The sequence below is a fragment of the Lates calcarifer genome, linkage group LG3, assembly GCF_001640805.2.
Source record: "Lates calcarifer isolate ASB-BC8 linkage group LG3, TLL_Latcal_v3, whole genome shotgun sequence".
NCBI classification, from domain to species: domain Eukaryota; kingdom Metazoa; phylum Chordata; class Actinopteri; family Centropomidae; genus Lates; species Lates calcarifer.
The window spans coordinates 16,114,527-16,134,797 of NC_066835.1; the positions used below are offsets into that span (position 1 = coordinate 16,114,527).

A 20,271-nucleotide genomic window follows, 5' to 3' on the forward strand; every position below is an offset into this window, starting at 1 on the left:
TCATAATGATATCTCAAATATGTCTCTTATTTTGACACAGTACATTAGTTCTCTGCGATCATGTGATGGTGAGTCGTTGTTGAATTACTTTAATAGTTAAGCTAATGGATTCCTCAAGTGTTTTTATTCAGGATATTAGTCTTTGTACCAGTTTTGTCTGCAGTTCACATGTCGTTCGGCTCTGACGGTGCCAAGGTCAGCATGAGTTTACCATGGATGTCTGCTCCTCTGTGATGCTCCTCCTGCACCTTGTTAAAATCACAGCCGGAGACGGGCCAAACAAATGCGCCTCAGCCACAGAATGCAAAAACAGTATTGTTGTGACTTGTTTTTCTTTTTTTTTTTTTAGATCACAGGCTGTCTTTATGCTCATAAAAAATCTTCATTTATCTTCTCTTCCCTGCTTCCCCTCCCTCTGTCTCTCTGTCTGTCTGTCTCCACTCTTTTTCTCTGTCTTCCCTGTGCTTGCCCTGAAGGCAGGCCTGTTTCATGTTACGTAGAATGTTTATAATCAGACAGTGCTGTCCCAGAGGCCTCTCAATAAAAACATGTCTTGTTGCTCTTTTACGTACATTGTAGTTAAAAGCCAGTGATGCTGCCTCGGTATGAGGGAGATACAGAAAACATTTTAAGTGCAGCAGCTGAAGCAGTTAACCTCATGATGGTGCAGAAGTTTAAATTATAATTTTGTTACATTGTCATGACCAGTTACCATATCGTCACATGATCACAAACATGTTAAACTTATTTTCTGGTTTCTGCATAGTCTGTAAGTCTCATTCTGAAGCAGGAAGGAAGCTATCACTTTGTTATCAGTAAAAATGAAAGTGTGTATATTGTGCAGTAGTTAGTTAGTTATTGTGCTAGTTAGGGAGCAACAGGAACTTTGCAGTGGTTTTGGCCGCGGGGATCAAGGCTGTTGCTTTTTATTAGCACAAGCAAAATTGTAGGTTTGTACTTTGCTTAATCCAACGTTTCCTCTGTGGTGCTTCTCAGCTGCCAAATGGAGTCACATACCACCCCAACACCCACCAGGACCGGCTGGGGAAACTCCAGGAGCACCTGCGCATGCTCTCGGTGCTTTTCCGCAAGCTGCGCCTCGTCTATGACAAATGCAACGAAAACTGCGCCGGGCTGGACCCCATCCCCCCAGAGGTGAGACGCAGAAACTGCAGATGAAGTTTTCTTTGTGCTTGTGTGATTGGAAGAGCTGAGATTGTAGTTTTGGAGGCAGGTCCAAATTTTCGAGGGAGAATGGACTCAAAATTTCAATCTTTCCATATTATGACACTGATCATGTCGCTGGTGTTGTTGTACCTTTTGTTTTTTTTTTTTTTTTTTTTTTTTTTTTTTTTTTTTTTTTTTTTTACTTTTGTTTCCAACACCTGTTTCATCTTGTACGTAGTTTTGTGGTTTGGTCATTTTGAGACAATATTTGGTGTGTGTAGTTCCAGCTTTGCTCTGTGTACAATGATGTAGCTAAAAAAATGCAAGTGGACTTGGGGTCTTCTTGAGTGACGGATCAACTGATCGACCTCTAGGGGGCAACATTAATTTAGAGAATGTGTTGTTAGATTTTACTATGTTATTATATTGTCCATTGATTGTTAAATTCTCAGTTGCTGCTGAAACATGCTCTAAATCAAGTCATATTTTAATACATAAACACACATAATTACCACTGCGGTTAGATTTTACAGGATGTGGTTGTAACTGCTGAAGTGTCAGAGCTACATTTTTAATTTGACATGAATGATTGATCCTTCCAGATGCAAACGTCAACACGTGCTGTGTGCGCCTGTCATGATTTTTTAATGCTTTTCAGCCACTGCCTCATATAGCCCAGCCTTTCACACAAACTGCCTGCTAAATTAGGATGTTGTTAGTTTACAGGAAGTGGACCATTGTTACTGCCACATGCCCTTGCTCTCTCTCTCTCACACACACACACACACACACAGACACAGCTGCACACGTGAACACACATTTTTACCCTGGGGGACTCTTATCTCACCTACTCCCTCTAGGTCTGTCTTTTCTCCGCTCGCAGCAGATTCATTGGTCCCTCCAGGTGAGTCTCTAGAGTCTCTTTACTGCTGGTTACGGTCACCATCCACCTTCAGGAACAGCAGCACCTCAGCTCAGCTACACTTCATCCCTGCCTGCCTGCACAGACACACAGAAACACAGTGCATGTGCACAGTTGTAGCCCACACACACACTGTATTCAACATAGACTTGCATGTGTAGCACTGTAGCAGGTCACATTTTTTCTGCGCACACATACACTGGGCATGCACTGTGCGAGGCTCCATGCAGGGCTACAGCTAGGCCATCCACCACTGTTTGATTGGATTTATGACTGCGGCAGTCCCTTCCCAATTTCTACAGATTGGCTTGCAGCTAATCTCTCTCACCAGACTCCTACTGAGGATAAAGGAGGATGTGGGAGGAGACCAGTCTTAAATTGGAACAAATTTGTGATGGCTGCCACCATGTACATTTTCCACATTGAATAATACAGTTGTTCAGCAGCATTTCGAATGATCTATCCGCTGGTTGTTCGGGATGACTCTCGTCTCGTTACGCCCCTAAATCAAACAGTGAGGGGCTCACTTTGACATTTTCCTTTGTTGTAATGGTGTAAATCATCATTGAGTCATTACGTCATCTGGCCTTTTTTTCCTTCCATCTTCTTTCCACCTTATTTAAATGTTTACTCATTTCCCCTTGTGGCTGAGGCCCAGTCCAGTGCTGACCAGCCAATAGCTCAGCTCACCATGTTTGTCTGGGGCTGAGGGTTGTTGATTTTGGCCCCTGCATGCATGCCATTTATCATCCCAGAGAATTCAGGTGCCTGTCTGACAGCTGCTCACTATTGGCTGCCTGAAACAGGAAGTGGAATCAATGACTCGGGCAGTGTGACCTCATCGCAGCCTAATTAGCAACAGACCCGTTTAATGAACAGCTGGAACAAATGCACACGTCAGCGCTTTCCCCTTTTTCTTTCCAGCTGTCGTTCTTTGCAGCCCAGTTGCAGCTTTTTCCTCCCTTTTTTCCCTCAAACTCTTTTACACTTTCTCCCCTTTTGTTCCTCTTCTTCTTTTCTGTCTTTTTCCACATTCTGTCTTCCTTGTCTCTCTGTTATTGCTGCTTGATATCAGCTCTCTACATTATTTTATTTTTCTCTTTTTCAATCTGTGTATTCACATTGGCTTCATCGCCCTCTCTTTCTCTCCAGGTTTCTTTCTACTTTTCTTCTCTCTGTCGTCCAAGTCTTCCTCCCCCTCTTGTAATTTCCTGATGCGAACAGCCATGCCATTTAATTTCCCTCTCCCCTTACACATACACCCCACTATTTTTTTTTTATTATTTTGCTATATTTTCGGTTTGTCTGTTTCCACCCTTTTCCTTTTGTCTCAGCGAGGCAACCTGGAAAACTTCATTAGCCCATTCTTCTCTGTCATGCAGGAAACCACATCCATCTTTCTGTGGAAGAGGCAGGGGTTATGACTCACACAGGCACACTCACACACATATGCTGCATGGCTATATGTGCGCCCACTCTCACACTCACACACACGTGATACACTCTCCATCCATCTTTCCCACCCTACTCAGCAAATTTCATTTTCCCCCCACAAGCTGCCAAAATCAGCCCAGTACCTTTAAAATTCGATATGTCATTGGCTTCGGTGCAAAATTATCTAATGAAAAAACTTGCCTCTTTTCCTACTTTAAAGTTTTCCTGAGCCAGAGACAAGCTCATAGTTTGTCTGATATAATATCCTGCACATGTCCCTTCTGTCTTTTCTCCCTCCAAGAGTCAGAGTTTACAGTTTGGCATGGAGCTCAGCCTGGAAACTGACAGGAGCACGGAAAGTTTTCCAGATTTTGACATCTTTCTGTCACTCTTTTTTCCCCCCTCTCAGTCTCTTTGTCTCTTTATTTGTGTTCCTCGAATTCTCTTTGTCTTCTCTTCTCACCTCTTTCTGTCTTTTTCTTTTCGAACCTGCCCCTGCCCCACTCTCCTTGCGGTCTTCTCCTTGTCTGCATTTCTGTCTGTCTGCCTTTATTTAATTTTTTTTTCACTACTTTCATCTTGATGTTGGCCAGCTCCGACCGTGCTCATACACTCGTCAGTCATTACTTCCAGATGAAGCAGCTTTCTTGAATCATTGTCTGGTGTCCGCGGGGCCTCCGGTCCAGCTGTAGGCAAGCAGAATATCCTTGCACAGTTTAGATTAGCATTGTGCCAAGTCATTATTGGAGCAAGGTGTATTTTCCCACTGTATGGCCATTTTTATTGGCTCCTGGTTGTTTGGAGAGTCTCCCACCTAATCTGTGTTTGTGATCTTGTCTGGTATGACAATTTTTGTTTTGAAACGGAAACCTTGGAGATGGTAGTTTTTGGAGATGTTAATTTTTTCTTGCAAAAAGGAACTACAACAATCTGCTGCAGACTGTCTTTGCTGCTTGAAACTCATTAAAACTGGTTTCGTATGTCTTAAAATTATGCAGGAAAATTGGTCTGCAGAGGTTCTTTGAGAGCGTGAAACTATGATATTGACTTAATGTCAACATAACTGATGTTATGTATTTCTTGGAAATGCTGTACAACAGCACAGACATTTGACTACGTTAACACTGTGTGTTCTTTACAGTCACTCTAGTTTTTGACTAAAATCCAGTTCTGTTCAGTAGCTCTGCAAAGAAGTACATCAATTACATGTCCCTAATGTATGTCCTGGCTGTGCGAATGTAAGAACAGTGTGTTCTCAAGACATTCAGACATCACTTGATGTGTGGCTGCAGCTCTCCTCCTGCTCTCCTCCTGCTCCTCCTCCCCCGCCCCCAGGTGGCCACTAGGGGGCAGTGTGATGCAGAACAGCAGGTAGTGACCCTGTTGGCTCTCAGGAACGCCGCCTCGCCTGAAGGCTCTTGCACATCAGCCTCACTGTAGTGTCAAGCAGACAAGGTCAAGCACACAGAGCGTTTAAAAATGAATTAATCTCCCACTCGCTTTCTCTCTCTCTCTCTCTCTGTCCTGTCTCTCTCTACGTTGAAGAGAGACGAGTGCGACTCAGCCTGTGTTCGAGAGCTTACACAGAATCCCCATTTTCACCACTTCATGGGAACAAGATTATAAGACACCATGGGGATATCTTGAGTATAGCTTAGCTCTCATAGGTCTAGACTGACCTATAACTGTACCCAGCAGGCGTATTGGTCCCCCACTGAAAAATGTGAATGTGCAGCACAGAGCTTTTAGTGTCTTCAGACCATGGATTGAATAAGAGGAGAGATGAAAAACAACACACACTGTGTAGAGTCTGTATGTATTGTGCTGTTGTATGTGATTAACTGAAGTATAATTCAGTTGAATATTTCACCATGTTGAAAGCGATCCACTAACTGACAGTAAATAATACACACAGATTTTTGTTTGCTGTCTCTTCTAGCAACTGATACCCTTTGTGGAAGATGACAGCTCCAAACACGAGGACCGCTCAGCTGGCCAGAGCCGCCCTGCCACCGAGGAGAGGAGAGAGATTCTGGAGGTCAACAAGGTATTGTCTTCCAATCTCAAATCTGAAATTTTATCACAGCTGAACCTGATGTCTTTTCACATCAGTAAAGTTTTAGTTCACTGTCGAGATCCGTGGGCCTCCACACGTTTTAAATCACATCTACCTCAGGCTTAGGGGGAAACATCGGGTCTAATATCATCTTTAAGATAAGAAATAATAATTATGCCTAATTTTACTCACCATCATTAATCTGAAGCTTTAATCGCCAACTTTCCATTATTAGGATAGCAGCCATCTCGTCTGTGAGGAGGAGGTTTGTACAAAACAAAATTAAAGAGGCTACACTTGATAAACTTTATTGTCTGTTGATAGAGTTTGTGTGTTTAAAGGTGAGTGTGATGCTGCTGGGAAATGCTACCAGACAATATTTGCTGGGGACTAGGTTCATGTAGTTGATCATACCAAGCACTGTTCAGTAGAGAAGAGAGAATATCTAGTCAGTAGTCTGTTTTTGTAACCTAAGGAGTCTGAGGAATTTGACAAACTTGTGAACCTGACTGACCTGCTCTTTGTGCTGCAGGCAGAGTTAGATGAGTCATGGGGAGCCTTGTCTATCCCTTTATCAGTGATGTCTAAAAGCAGGGATATACTGATCTGATCTGTTAAAGTGGTATTTGTGCTGATACTGATTCAGCAGGATCGCGTATTGACCATATCCTGATTGATTCAAATTAATTTCTTAGTGGATACCCTCATAAAATACATTTTGGGCTGTGGGCTGCACACTGCTTGTATTCTTTCTAAGAAACTGTGTGTTAGTGTTGAACCTCAGATTCAGATCTGGTGTTGGAATCATGGACCAGCTACAGTATTTACTCTTTTGGGACAAGGTATTGATACAAGAAGCTGTGTCCATAATCTTGATAATGTGTTAAACTTTGTCTTTTCACTGATCCTGTTTCTGAATCAGTGCAAAGGCTGGAAAGTGTTTAGTTTGTTGTCCTCAGGATTGCACCCTTGCTATTTGCTGAGAGCGTAGTTCTGTTGACTTTGTTGAACCACGACCTCTAGCTCACACTGGGACAGTTTGAAGCAGTAAGTGTGAAGTAGTTTGGATGAGAGTCAGCACCTGGAAAATCTGAGGTTATGGCACTGCACCAGGAAGCTGTGGATTGCCCTTGTCAGGTTGCTGCCTCAAGTAAAAGAGTTCAAATATCTTGGTGTCTTGTTTCAGAAGTGTGGATAAGACGAAGTGTGAGATCCACATCCTGATTGGTGTGATGGCAGCGTTGATAGACGTTTGTGTCAAAAATAGAACTGAGCTTGAAACCTGAGGGTGAAACACTCATCTTCATCTGTGTCCCGACCCTCATGCATCTGTTGGTTTTTGCCACCACACACAAATCGTAAAATGGCAGGACATAATGAGTTTGTATTCAAAGAGAAGTATAAATGAGCAACTCTATTATTTTTCATGTCAGAAGAAAAATGAACTGACCACTGGCTACAAAGAGCTGACTTGAGCAGGACTGTAGCTGGTGGTGTTTTTTAACATAAAGAAGAGATGACTTGGATGGATATTTTTTTCTCCATATCTTGTGAGTGAGGTGTTCACTTTTGGAACAGTTTCAAGTGTCAGACATCAAACACACCTAAGAGCTTTTTCAAATTTATTCACTGTCAGATATGTTTTCGCCCAGCTCTGATAGAGAGGCTGTTTAATGACACACTGAAGTGCAGAGCAGAGAGCTTTTCTTCAGACTGACACTCCACGTTGTCAGTCAAAGTCTGAAAGTTTGCAGTCTGCAGAAAGATTTAACCCTGAGTCGTGGCTTAGCTTAATGTTACAGAGAACTTAATGTACATTTGATCATGGAAGAAGGAAGATGGCCTCTCAGATGTAATCAATGAACAATCAAATCTGGATCAAAAATCAGTTTTACTGTGGATGAGGCCGTAAGAGAAACACTGCAAATATTGCATTTTTTAAGTTATAAGTCCTGTGGTTATCGTGTTAAACTGCAAGTCTTGTTTTGTAGACACATTTTTTGATGAACAGTTGATGTCAGAGCTAACCTTGGGGACAGATGAATTGCACTGTGGCTGCTTCACAATAAAAGCCTCTCTATGTTCTGAATGCTTTTAATATGAAGCAGCAGCAGTGGGAAAAGTGTGGTTTGCATAATAGTTATCAGTTAGATACAATACAACAGTAATGCTGGATTACACGCATGCACCATTACCTGTGAATCCCTCGTATGTGTGAAGACAATTTTACGATAACTCCAGTGCTACTAAGACAAAGACAGGATAAGTGACATGTTTATTTACATGTTAAACAAATAAAACACAAGAATAAATCTCTAAATATGCTGTATAATTTCTTTGTTGCCGTCTTGCAGCATTTCTCTAGTGACCAACAGGACATAACTCAGTTTCTCTTCAACACTGACAAACCCTGCCCCTTAATTCTTTTTTTTTTTTTTTTTTTCATTTGCCATCATAGATTATTTTTGTGCCCAGGATTAAGCTAAATCTCTCCCCGGGAAACAGGCCCATCAAGATGACATTAAAATGCTATGTGCAAACATCAGCTTTGGGTGGATGAACCCTAGATCCTGCATAGATGCAGGTGAGGTAAACAGCCAGCAGCCACGCACAGCACCTCCTAGCAGTTCACATATCTCACCCAAGTACTGTAGTTATGGGCAGTAGAGCATGACAAAGGCTCAGGTAAAACACATCATGCATTATTAAGGTGGCCTTTTTAGTTTGCCTCCTCTGTCATGGATTTGTTGTGTTTGTATATACTGTATAGTATGTGTGTGTGTGTGTGTGTGTGTGTATTGAGTGTATGAGTGAGAGTGAGAGAAAGGGCTTTTGTTCCTTCTTCAGAGAGACAAGATTGTGTTTGCATTTGCTTTCACACATGCTCTCAGTGTGTGTGCGCGCCTCTCTGTTTCTTCTCTTTGTATGTGCATTGTGCCTGGCTCTGTACAGATTGTGCATGCCAAGCCGTTTGAGTGTGCTGCAATGATAATGGTCCAAGGTCAGGAGTGTCAGCGGCAGAGATGAGAATTGGTTATTTTTAAGAGCTCAGCACTGCTCCCCTGGCTGCTTTTAAATGTTAACACCACAGTGAAACATTGCAGTGAACCCTGCGCTCAACTGCACTCAGCCCCATCCAAAACAAACAGCATTTCTCTTTCACACAAAGCCTGCATACACGCAAAGAGTATGGTAAAAGCCTGCTGATATGGTGGTAGATAAATAACTAAATGCTTATTTCAATACTTTGAATTTGATACTGGACTGAAATACCGAGATTTGTTTTCAGAATTTCTGTTAAAAAAAAAAAAATCATCTTTTCCCTGTTTTCTCTCTGAGTTTCAGTGACACTACATAATATACTGCGCTTGAAAGTGAGAGTAATTTTGTCCTATTAGAGACCTGTGTATGTGAGTGATAAATAACCTTGTTTATGATGTGACCTTCCCCCTATGCAAAGCATTAGCATGCAAATTGAGTTCCGTCAAATGATCCAAGCATATAGAGACTGAGAATATGCTCGGGGCAAGCTTTCCTTGCATTCTGCATTCCTTAACACACACACTACAGTCTCAAGACCTTATTATGCAGTATATACAAAAACAGCCATTATACTGCAAAATATATACAGTAGATAGGCATGTTACACTCATTTAAAAGTGAGATATATCACACAAAATACACCGTAAAAGCTGTGGTGATATTGATTTCCAGCCACATCTCAATCGTGTCAGTGCATACAAATTTTTCTCTTAACTAGTCTGCTTCTCTTTATCCACATCTTTGTGATTAGTCTTGATTTAATAAGAGGACTTATTATAAGATAATTACTTTTTCTTCTACTACCACTGAACAGAGACGCAGGTGGACGAATCCTTTACATGACAAGGTGGATCAAGCATTTCCATTTCATTCTTGTTTGGAGGAAACATTTTAAATAAAAGTTTAAATACTATACAGACTTAAACCCAGTGGTGAATCAAGTACCAGGCTATCAGTGTATATTATGATATGTATTATGATTTCTGTCCACTGATCCCTTGAAGGTGCCATTTGTAGCTTTCTTGTAAACAAACAAAATGTATGTTTAAATTCAGCATCATTCACAAAAACGCATTGTGTTGGCAGATAACTGTCACCTGTAGACCACTGGAATAATTTGAAACCATTGACAAGAATATGTGTAGTGTCACTTGCATGCTAGTGAGCATGCATGTGTATCTTTGTGCAAGAGAACAAATAAAACAGTGACACTAACATTACTAGTGCTCAGAAACTAAAAATCCCACCTGCAATTTAAGAACGTGAAAAATGACCAAGAATTACATGGACTGTAAATAGAGTAAATAGAGTTAAATAGAGTCTCATTGCTGGTATTTAAGGTAAACTTTATGGTACCTCTTTTCTCTGCTTTGTTAAAAGTATACAGTAGACTTTAGGTTTTAGTAGCCAAATTATCACTACACCACTGGCATCTTGTTACATCTTTATCTCCTGACATTTAGGGAAGCTGTGATGACTGAGCTCTCTTTCCTCTAACTATCTGACTTTGGATACCAAAATATTAGCATGTGGTGTGTTGAGCCCGCTCAACCTCCCCCCGTGTGCCTAATTTGGGAACTGGTCCATTCTGCCATATGATCCGCTTTGTTTCTATGACATTCTTGTTTCTGAGTTTGTTATCAAGCAGTGTAGCTCACCAACAGTGATTGACGGTTTTCTTACAGTGGAAATATTCTATTAGGAGCAGTGTTTATGTTGTCAAATAGCCCAACCCATAGGCTAAAAGTTCAACTTATTAGAACCATGCATTTCCAATCTGGCTCTGGGATTTCCAGTGTATGCCTCATGTGTTTGCAACATATTTAGCTGTGATTTTGCCCAGGCTGCCCAGCTGCACATTAAGGCAGCAGTAAGGACAGCAAGCTTTAGGGAGTTAAAGCGGTTAGTCTGATCAGCAGAGTAGAGATGCAGTGGGACAGGGGAAACAGATGTTTGTGGCCTGGCTACATCTGCTGCAGTCACTCCAGCCAGATAGGATAGTTCTGGATGAGAGGGGAGGGTGTGGTGGCAGGAAGCAGCGTGGGAGATAAAGGGAGAAAAGGGTAGGAAGAGAGCTAAGTAGCAGAAGAATCCTACTATGAAAAGGTTGATGGAGTAAAAGATGAAAGATTTGTGATAGAAGTTTAAAAAAAAAAAGAAAGATGGAAAGAAAGTTTTCTGTTGAGTAAAGGGTAAGAGAGAAATGGACTGTTCAGGTGGGAAAGGTGTTTGTGGATGAATGGATGACCAGATAGATAGCTGTGTTGTCAGGGAGGGTGTGTGAAGTGGAGGGTAAAGGACGAAGGAACGCTGAGATAAACAAACAGGTAGCAAAACGCAAGTAAAAAACAACATTCCTGTGTTTATTTATTTTTTTCCCCGAAACGGGTGAAACCGTGCGTGGCAGTAGCAGCGAGCGAAGGGCCTCATGATGTACAGGAAAAAGGAGACAGGTAAAAGATTGATGAAAGAATGGATTGAAAGATGTGTAGACAGCTGTGGATTGTCAGAGTTAAGCCCTTCTCATTGAGATAGGGTCTTCAAAAGGAATAACAGACGACTGATGAAATTCAGCTGCAGCAGGTAAAATAGGATGCCTTCTGTAACAGGATGCTGAGAGAGAAAGAAAGAGAGAGAGAGAGGAAGAAGATTGATGCATAAGTGAAAAGATAAGTCCAAGCATGCTGACAAACTCTCCAGCTGATATGTCACACCGGTTTAGGATTGTTAGCCTCATATTTCCCCATAGAAAATCCTAAAGTAGATTTTTTGAAAAGATGACTTCTATCAAAATTTAAATTCACTCACCGCTGTAAATAATGGACAATGATATAATGCATCTTCATGGGAAGAGGTGATAGACGTAGTGATAGGATGGCAGAGTAAGAGGATTCTGAATCCACGGATGAGGATCTTTGCACATGCTGTTCTGAGTGAAATAACCTTGGAACAGACACCACTCGTTACTATTCGACAGAAGAGAGAGTGATCTGAAGAGAGCCCTTGAAGTGTGTGTTCTGTGCTCACAAGAGGGAATAATGTAACGTAGCAGTGTTGGCCAAGCCCTAAATATGAATGCTGTCCAGCCCCTACCTAATCCTCGTCTACAGCCCTGTCCCGAGCCTTGCTTCCTCCATAGACTGCAGGAAAATATTGACATTGCATCTGTGACGACAGCCAAGGGATGTGTTGAAGCCCGGTACTGGTATTTAATGCTCGCCATCTTCTTTTTCAGTTACTGGATCCAAATTTGAGTTCTTTTTTTTTTTTTTTTAGGACAAGCAGCAACAACTGCGACATGTCAATTAAGGCAAACATGATTAAAACATGCATGTCTTTCAGTGTTAATGTCCCCTTAATAGGAGAATAACCTTTGACAATGCCACCAAGACACTCATTAGAACTAGTGAAATTAGCTATTGAGGCTCTAACTTGTTGTGGAAACACACTATTGATTGCTGCTGAGTAATTGCGGATCTTCCTTCTGCCATCAGGGCTCCAACAAGGGATTATTTTCTTTATAGATTAATCTGCTGGTTGTTTTCTCCTGTAATTGTTTAGTCAGAAAATGATAGAAAATAGTAAGAAAAAAGGTTCATCAAAATTTCACAGTATTCACTATTCCAAATTGCTCGTTTTGTTCAACCTCCAACTAGAACTGAAAGAGATTCAGTGTATTGTGATAGAAGATTAAGAAAATCAGCAAATACTCTTAATTTAAAAAACTGCAACCATTGGTTACTATTACTCTTGATAACTTAATCAATTCCTTGATTTTCAAAATTGTCGCAGTTACCTTCTCATTTTAGCTCTTAATAGTCAGATTTCCGATCAAACCGAATTTCCAGGAAATTGTCAAAAGAAAATGTGGATTAATGGGTGTTTCAGTCCACAAGCATTATACAAATATTAGGAATTGTGATAAAGAGTTGGTGGTGCTAATTCTTCAGTCAGAGGCAATTAAACCACTGCAGAAGAAAAGGGTGCAAGGAGCAAGGTGCAAGGTTAAACCTCAAATGCACAGGTTGAAAATGTGAAGTAAACAGGTGGATGGAAAGGCACCTAAAGACAGCCCTGTTAGTTCTCTCTCAGATGCCATCTAGCAGCTTTTAAGAGAACAGCACCTTAATCCAGAAAGGTTGTGACCCCCGTAATAGCTGTCGCTTCCACCCGGTTTCATCCCCTGTCCTGCCTCTTTCCAGTCGGATCCCAAAGCCCGCCCCTCAAGCAGCCGGTGTTGAACAGCTAGTAGAAATGAAATTAGAGTTGGGTGGAGTGGTAGTGGAAGGGGGATGGCTAGAGGAGAGGCAGATAAATGACTCCTCCATGGTAATGTCTGGCTGCTTTATGGGGCGTCCTGGCTGTGAGTGATAGCCTTGCTCTCGTTATCTGTCGATTGGGGTAATTGCTGTTTGTCGGAGTCTGGCTGACGGATGGTGATGCAATCTGCCCAGCATTGGCGAGGGGGAAGGAGAAGGGGGAGGCATTACTCTCATCACTCTCCACAAGTGTCTTTACTAGGATTCATGCTGTGTGTGACCATATGTATTTGAATTTAAATGTGTTTGAGTGTGTATATTTTCCCAGTGCATGTGTGCCTGAATGTGAATGTGACTGAATGTCTCCTCATGTCTCTTATGCTTACTCTCATGCATGTAGGATATAGTGAGTTGCAGTTAATGCAAAGGTGAGTGTGTGTATGAAGAAGTAAAGTTTATTTGAGCATGTGTGAAAGTCAACAGCGTTTGCGTAAATGTTTAAGATGCATTAGGCATAATTCATTGGTGCCTAATGGGTTGCGATTGCTCAATCTCTGCGCCGCAGACCTCTGGTGCCGTAGAATGTGATTGTGCATATCAATTCAGGGTCCCCAGTCATCCACACTGTTTCTGCTCCAATAAAAAAGACCAAATTCTGTGGCACCCAAGTGACCACAAATTACAGCCCTAATGAATACCCTACATTACTGGTCACACGCCAATTAATGAAGGAAAACAAAGAATATGACAAATAAATTCGCCAGCAAGAGTTTTTCACCGAGCGCTAATTTGGACGGAGCTTTGTGTTTTGAGCAGCTTCCATTTTTGCCAGCTGTCTGTAGCAAGTGCCGTCCAAGTCGGTGGGAATCAGCCTCCTTTCTGCCTGCCTGCCTGACTGATTGGCTAACTGATTGACTGACTGGATGGCTGTCTGGCTGAGTGACGGTGAATTTTGCAGAATGGAGGAAGGATGATTCATAGTGGCTCTTTGGACTACTTGATAATCGTTCCATCTGGGGCGTGGGACAGGCGTCTCGTCATTGGCACATCACTCATCGTTTGTTCTCTTCATATATCCTTTGCCTGTTTCATCTCTCCATCCTTCTATCTATGCCTAAGGCCTTGGTGGTGACCCTCCACCCCAGAGGGGGGTTGTAATGCCAGACCTGTGAGACCCAGCAGAGCCCCATCGTCTTCCCTGCTGCACCTGCCCCCCTACCCAGCCCCTCTGCTGCAGCCTGCCACTGCCACTCGCCTCGCGTTTGATTTAATACCAGCCTAAGTGTGAATAAATTCCTGTCACAGCCCATTAAGGAGGCCTTGGAGAGATCTGGCCTGTTATTAATTCTCCACAGCTCCTCTCCCCCCCCTCCTCTAGTTACTATCTCTCCCACTCTGCTGCTGCTACTTCTCTCTCCCATGCCCCCTCACCCTCCTCCTCCTCCTCCCTCACTCCACACTGCCTTGCTTTTTTAATACCCCGTTAATTACCACGTCTGTCCTCTTTATTCAAATGAGAAAGGGAGAAATTAAAAGCAAGGGGGATGTTTGTAATTTCAAATAGAAAAGCCATCCACTGTCTGGCTTTGCTCTTCTCTTCTCTCCAGACCTGAGCAAGCTCGCTGCTGGCTCGGCGTGTATAATGAATTCCAGTGGCACTGGCGGTTAGTTTTATCTGAAGAGCAAGCAGGGAGTCTGCCGAGGCCTGATGATAAACAAACGCAACCTCCTAACTGTAATAAGACCGGGAGAGAGGGATGCAGCTTGGTTGGCAGATGCTCTCTCTCTGTCTCCTTCTATCTCTTTTTGCTTTGCTCCCTTCTTCTTTCTGTTTGTTTCTTTCCACTCCCACAGACATTACCCCCCTGCTGTGCTCCACTCCCTCTTTCTTTCTCTCTCCCTTCCTCCCTATACCTTTTTCCCTCTCTTTCATCCCTCTTTCCCTCTATTGCTCCCTTCTCATCCTCCACAACTACGTTCAGGCTCCAGAATTAGTAGGCTGTGCACAGCAGGTGCCCGTACCTCTGTCTTATTAGCAGCCTCATATGTGGCCCATTAGAGGTTCTCTGTATGCCAAGGGCTTTTTAATTGTTTTGCTGGGGTCAGAGGGGCAGTGTAAGCCGCAAAGCTCTTGCAGAGGAGGAATCAGAGCTGCTTTTTTTTGGAGAGTACGTGTTTTCCTAGCATTTTGTTGCATTTAGTGTCAAGTGCAACCCCAATTATTTCTGCTTTGTGTTACAGTGTTTAAGGGCTATGTAAGCAATTAGAGGTGCAGATAACTGCTGCTGCTTTTAGAGCTATTGTTTACATGAAAGAAAGGCTTTTTTTAAAAACTCCAGTGGTATTGTGCACATAATTTGCCTGTTGTGGTCTAGGTAGGTCACTTGTGTAACATAAGTAAAAGGTACATCAAGACCAGCTTAATATCTTCTGATGCTTTTCGAGACTGCATTTAAGACAAGAAATGTAGGATGCAGAGTTGCTTAGACATCAAAGAGAGGTAAGTTCAAGTAAAAGACCAAAGGTTCCAGCAAAGAGAGATGTTTTTAATTTAGTTTTAAGGGAGCCTAGGCCTCGGGCACTCTCAGGTCATCAAGGGAGTTTTGCCTGGTTTATACAGGTAAGAAAAAGTAAGCCCACTGTCTATAAATTTCTGCAGAATTTTTATCTCTTATAAACACTGCTTGTCTCAGAATTGTACATTTCTGAGAGGATTTGTCACATACAAGTAAGCAAAATGACTATGTCAGGATTGCAGCTACGGAGGGTGCAGGACAGTGCAATGCATTCACCCAAGACACTTTATTACACAAAGCTGTGGATATAAAAAGGTTAGAGGACATGAAAGAAAACACATCAGTGATCACATACACTAACATCTAGCTTCTTAAATAACGATCATGTCCACAGTTTGCCTTTGGTGCTTTTGATCAATGTTGAGATACAAGCTGGAGTAGATGAAATTATTGTAGCAGGCAAGCAAACTCCTTGGCACCAGAGTGCAACATATATGAAGTATTTCTTCAGTTTCTCTGATGTTTCATACTTGATGTTACTGCATCCTGTGTGAAAGATAATGTCTGAAACATAGGGGTTTGTGCTGAGGTGGCAGTGGTAGCAAATGTGGTGCAGTCGATGTAGAAGTAGCTGGATTGTGTGGTGCCGTGCCTGAAACAAATGCAGTCTTCCTCCTCGCTTCCCACCACTATCTGAGTGGTCCGAGTCTCTGTGGAGGAGGTCGGGGTCTTTGGCTTCTCTCCAGGTCTTATCCAGTTATGCTCTACCGCCGCTTAGATAGTGTAACATGCTCACCACTGTATGTGTCTGCAGTGGTGCTCAGTCACTGCATTGTTTTTCAGTTAAATATATCTTGTGGAGTTTTCAGTGTAAGCAAATACTGGTTTGTTAAAATTCAGTGATTCTCACCAAAACACACAGCAAGTTATCTTATGTTTTAGCTTTGACCTGCTGTCACTGAAGTACAGTTACAATGCAGACATTTTTTTTTTTGCCAGAGATTTCAGGACATTAAACTTCACCTAATGGTAGACCTGAGACTTGACAGGTCTGATCTCGCCTCTGCAGAAATGTATCTCTAGGTCACTGTACATTATAAGACCTGCTAGAGCCATTTTTAGTGCATGAAAACTCCACAGGCGATCTTAAAGCATGCACACTCTAGAGCTGTAACTCTGGCTACCATCCATACTTGGAAAAAAGTAAATGTTTAATCTGTACTGATCTGTTCGAATGAAAAATTCTCAGTGTTTGAACGCAACAGGCTGTGACTTGTGCTCCACTGAGGGGGCTGTTCCTAAAATGTCCCGTAGAAAGGCACAGGGAAGCATCTGTGTGCTATATTTTAATGGAGGTGGGGTGATGAACCAGAAGTACACTTGCCAAATCAGCCAGTTCTCATCCGTGAAGACTTTTCTCTTGTAAAGCCAAAAAATATTGTTTGAAAACACTTCTGATATAGCATAAATTCATAAGTGTGTTGCTTTTCCAAGTATGTTTTTTAGCACGGCATCATCATGGTTTGCTAAGCTGCTGACAGGATGCAGAAAAAACCATTGGCGCTTAATGATTAGACAGAACCACAGTTATAGTGGGTGTTTGGAGGGTGACACAAAGGTGAGATTTATGCTTTGTCAGGTAGCTCCTGAATGCCACATGATTGGCCGGACAGAGTAGCTAACAGGTTTTGCAGTCTACATGGATGAAGGTGTTTAGTCTTAGGATTCATCACTCAGCAAAACAGAGGAAATAATATCAGAATCATGAAAACAGGGAGTCGACAACAAACAACAGCAAGCCTCTCTGGTGTGCAGCGTAAGGGATGTGAATGGTCTGATCAGGTGCATTTGTGTCCAGATTTAGCTGTAGTCAGAGTTTGTTGTCAGGAGCTGATTGAGGATCTGTGCTGTGACTGCCAAAGGGCATGTTACAACACCTGAAAGCCTGCTATGGTTTTCTTTCTTTCTTCTTTTTTTTTTTTGCTTCAAACTCTGTCATCACTTTTCATTCTACTTTTTATTTAGTAAAGAGAAAGCTGCTTGCTCAGGTGCTGGTAGAGATGTTTACATTTGAACTTGAGAAACTGAGTTTATTAAGAGTTTTTGACAAAGGGTGAAGCACAAGTAACACGCTTGTTCTCCTTTCAACCTCAAGTCTTACCAGCACTCGATAAAAAACATCTCCTATGAGTGGATTGGAGGCTTTAAACTGGAATTACCTCTCTTTTATCTTTCCAGAAATCTGCCTGCCTGCTTCTTTTTTCTCTTCCCCCCCTACCGCTACCTTCACTCTTAAAACGATACAGGTAATTAGAACCAATATTACTTTGTTGGAGAGGTGCCATAGGGGAGCTGATTTTAAGTGCGCATGAGTGTTTGTACCAATTTAACACATCACTGAGTCACAAGATGCTTTTGACGTCTGAAGAAGTGTTGTTGGCACCTGAAGAGAATTTAAATCAAAGTTGGTTTTTTTTCAATCTCATAGGAGCCCTCCACTGGCCATTAAAAACCCTTGAAGTATCATGTTTACTTAGAGTGTGAGAGGATGTGTTCAGCCTGGCCTCAGATGATATAAGCTCCTGACAGACATCTGAGAGAGATGAAAGAAAGATGTCCTGTCTGCTCTGAGATTGAGACGGCAGGGTATCACTCTGCAAACGCTGGCTTCGAGCTCGCGTGTGCACACAATCATTACCTACAGTACACACAAAACACACAGATAAACAAATACATGCATACTCATACACCACACATCATCTTCTCTAGTCTACAAATCAGCTCTCCGAGCAAGCCTTCGAGCAGCAGCCACTCACACTCTGCTCCACTTTCCTCTGTAGTTTCTGCCATACGCTAGCTAGTTAGTGGCACAGATGTCAACAAGGAAAGACCTCTAATTAGACAGAGTGAGCAGGAAGTCTCAGCTGTTTGACACTGTTTAATGCTGACTGATATAGAGCTGAAACTAGAGCCTGACTGATATATCTGCAGCCTGATATTATTGGTAGATATCAACCTAGCACACTTACTTTGGTGTTGTTGTGTATGTTGCAAAATGTACAAATAGAAATTGTGATATAGCTGTTTTATAGGCATTTTTTAAATGATAAAAAATGTATAGACTTTTTGATTTATTGATTGATTTATTGATTGATTAAGAGATAAAATCAACAAAACTGGCAACCCATGATACATTTCCTACTCAGCTGTGTCCACATTATACTAAGGTAATACAAAGCACATTTGCATTGAGGATAATCCATTTCATTATGTGCATCTCCCTCATAGTTTTTCAGTCTCTACTTCAACCATCTCCCTGCCCTTAATTTTCTTAATTCAAGTTTGAGACATTTGTTGTGTTTTATATAAACTACCAATAATGATTTTATTACTGGGAACCTTTAGTATTTTGAATTTACTGTCATCTTCTAATTATTTATCCTGTCATCTTTAATAGTAGAGTTACTTGTTCAGCTGTCTGTCCTGCGTCCCGCTTTTGTCACAACTCTTCAGTAACCATTAACAATTGAAATGTGTAGAAGAGGAAACAAATGTTACAAGTGTCTACGTAAAAGCAAAAATATTGGCAAATATGTCATCATCAGTTTTAAAAAAAAAAAATTAAATATTGCTGCATTTGCCTCAGACATTTTATTTGTTGGGCTCTACCTGTATTTCAGGCTTTGTGTCTGTTTGCCTGTGCTTTAGGGGATCATATATATGCAGTCAGTACATTTTAAAACCCAGAAAGTTGTGATTTGAACTTCATTCTGCTTATCAGTTCTCAGGCTGCTGTAGCTAATCTGCTGTTGTGTACCAATTAATGCTGTTACTCTCCTGAGCTAAGTATGAACTGAGATACTAAGTGCGCCAAAGCACAAGAGCTTATTGTATGTGCTTAGGTCTGCAAAAACATAATTAACATGTGACCTCTGCAGTGAAATATATATACTCTTGGTTTAACATGTCACTTAGCCCCTGCCCAGTAAACACAGCTGTATTCCTTGGATTTTGCTCTGATGTGCAATTTTGCTGATGGTTAAGTCGCTTGCATCGCTGCCCATCATTGGTTTTAAAGTAACGGCACTACAACCTTCTTGTAACTCATTTATTATCACTGGGAACCAAATCACAAAGGAAAGCCCAATCGATGGGGCTACCTGGCAGAGACTCAAGTGCTTAGGAGGGAGCGAGGGGGCGCCTAGCCTCAGATACTTCTAAAAGGCTAAATCGATTGCAACTGCTCTGCAACAGTCGGCTGACACTGCAGGCTTTCCACCTCAATGCAGAGGACGTATTGAAAGAACCCCGTTGGTAGGTGTATGCAAGGATGACAACATGGCTATTGTATTTCTGCCACCACTGGAAGAGAAGGCTTTTATCTGCCTTCAGAATCCCTTTAAAGGGCTTCATTCCCCTGGGGAAGTCCATGCCAAACACAGAACACACTGGCACTTAAACCTTCCCGTTGAGGAAAAAGCCATAAAGTTTATAAAGTCAATTAAGGCTTTTTTTAACTGATGTCAGGCAAATTAAAGCTGCTTGGCCGGGCTCCCTGTGGGTATACTGTCAGATGGTAAACCAGGGTCCACTTAACGTCACAGGGTTCCCCAGGCAGGGCGCAGAGCAGTAAGCAGCTTACTTACCCCCCAACTCACATGTGCTTTTTACGAGTCTTCTCAGAGTGGCCTCTCCCTTAAAGTGACATTTCACTTCAGTGGATCATTTTTAGTCCACATGCGCTCACGTCGTGGTCAGTCTTGGAGCATACGCCATCAACTTGACCGCTGTCAAAAGCATACTTAACTGTGAAGTAACGGCAGCAGATATAGCATGAGCAGGTAAATGTGATGTTGTGTCACCTTAGACAGCAGA

At 42.0% G+C, this 20,271-nt stretch overlaps 1 protein-coding gene across 1 annotated transcript in view; it reads left to right on the top strand.

The window, feature by feature from the left end:
* med30 (mediator complex subunit 30) overlaps nucleotides 1-20,271 on the top strand; it is a 31,494-nt gene that overhangs the window by 1,865 nt on the left and 9,358 nt on the right. The window contains exons 3-4 of the mRNA XM_018702615.2: nucleotides 997-1,155; nucleotides 5,463-5,570. Coding sequence (XP_018558131.1) covers nucleotides 997-1,155; nucleotides 5,463-5,570 — 267 coding nt within the window. The remainder of the gene's footprint in view (nucleotides 1-996; nucleotides 1,156-5,462; nucleotides 5,571-20,271) is intronic.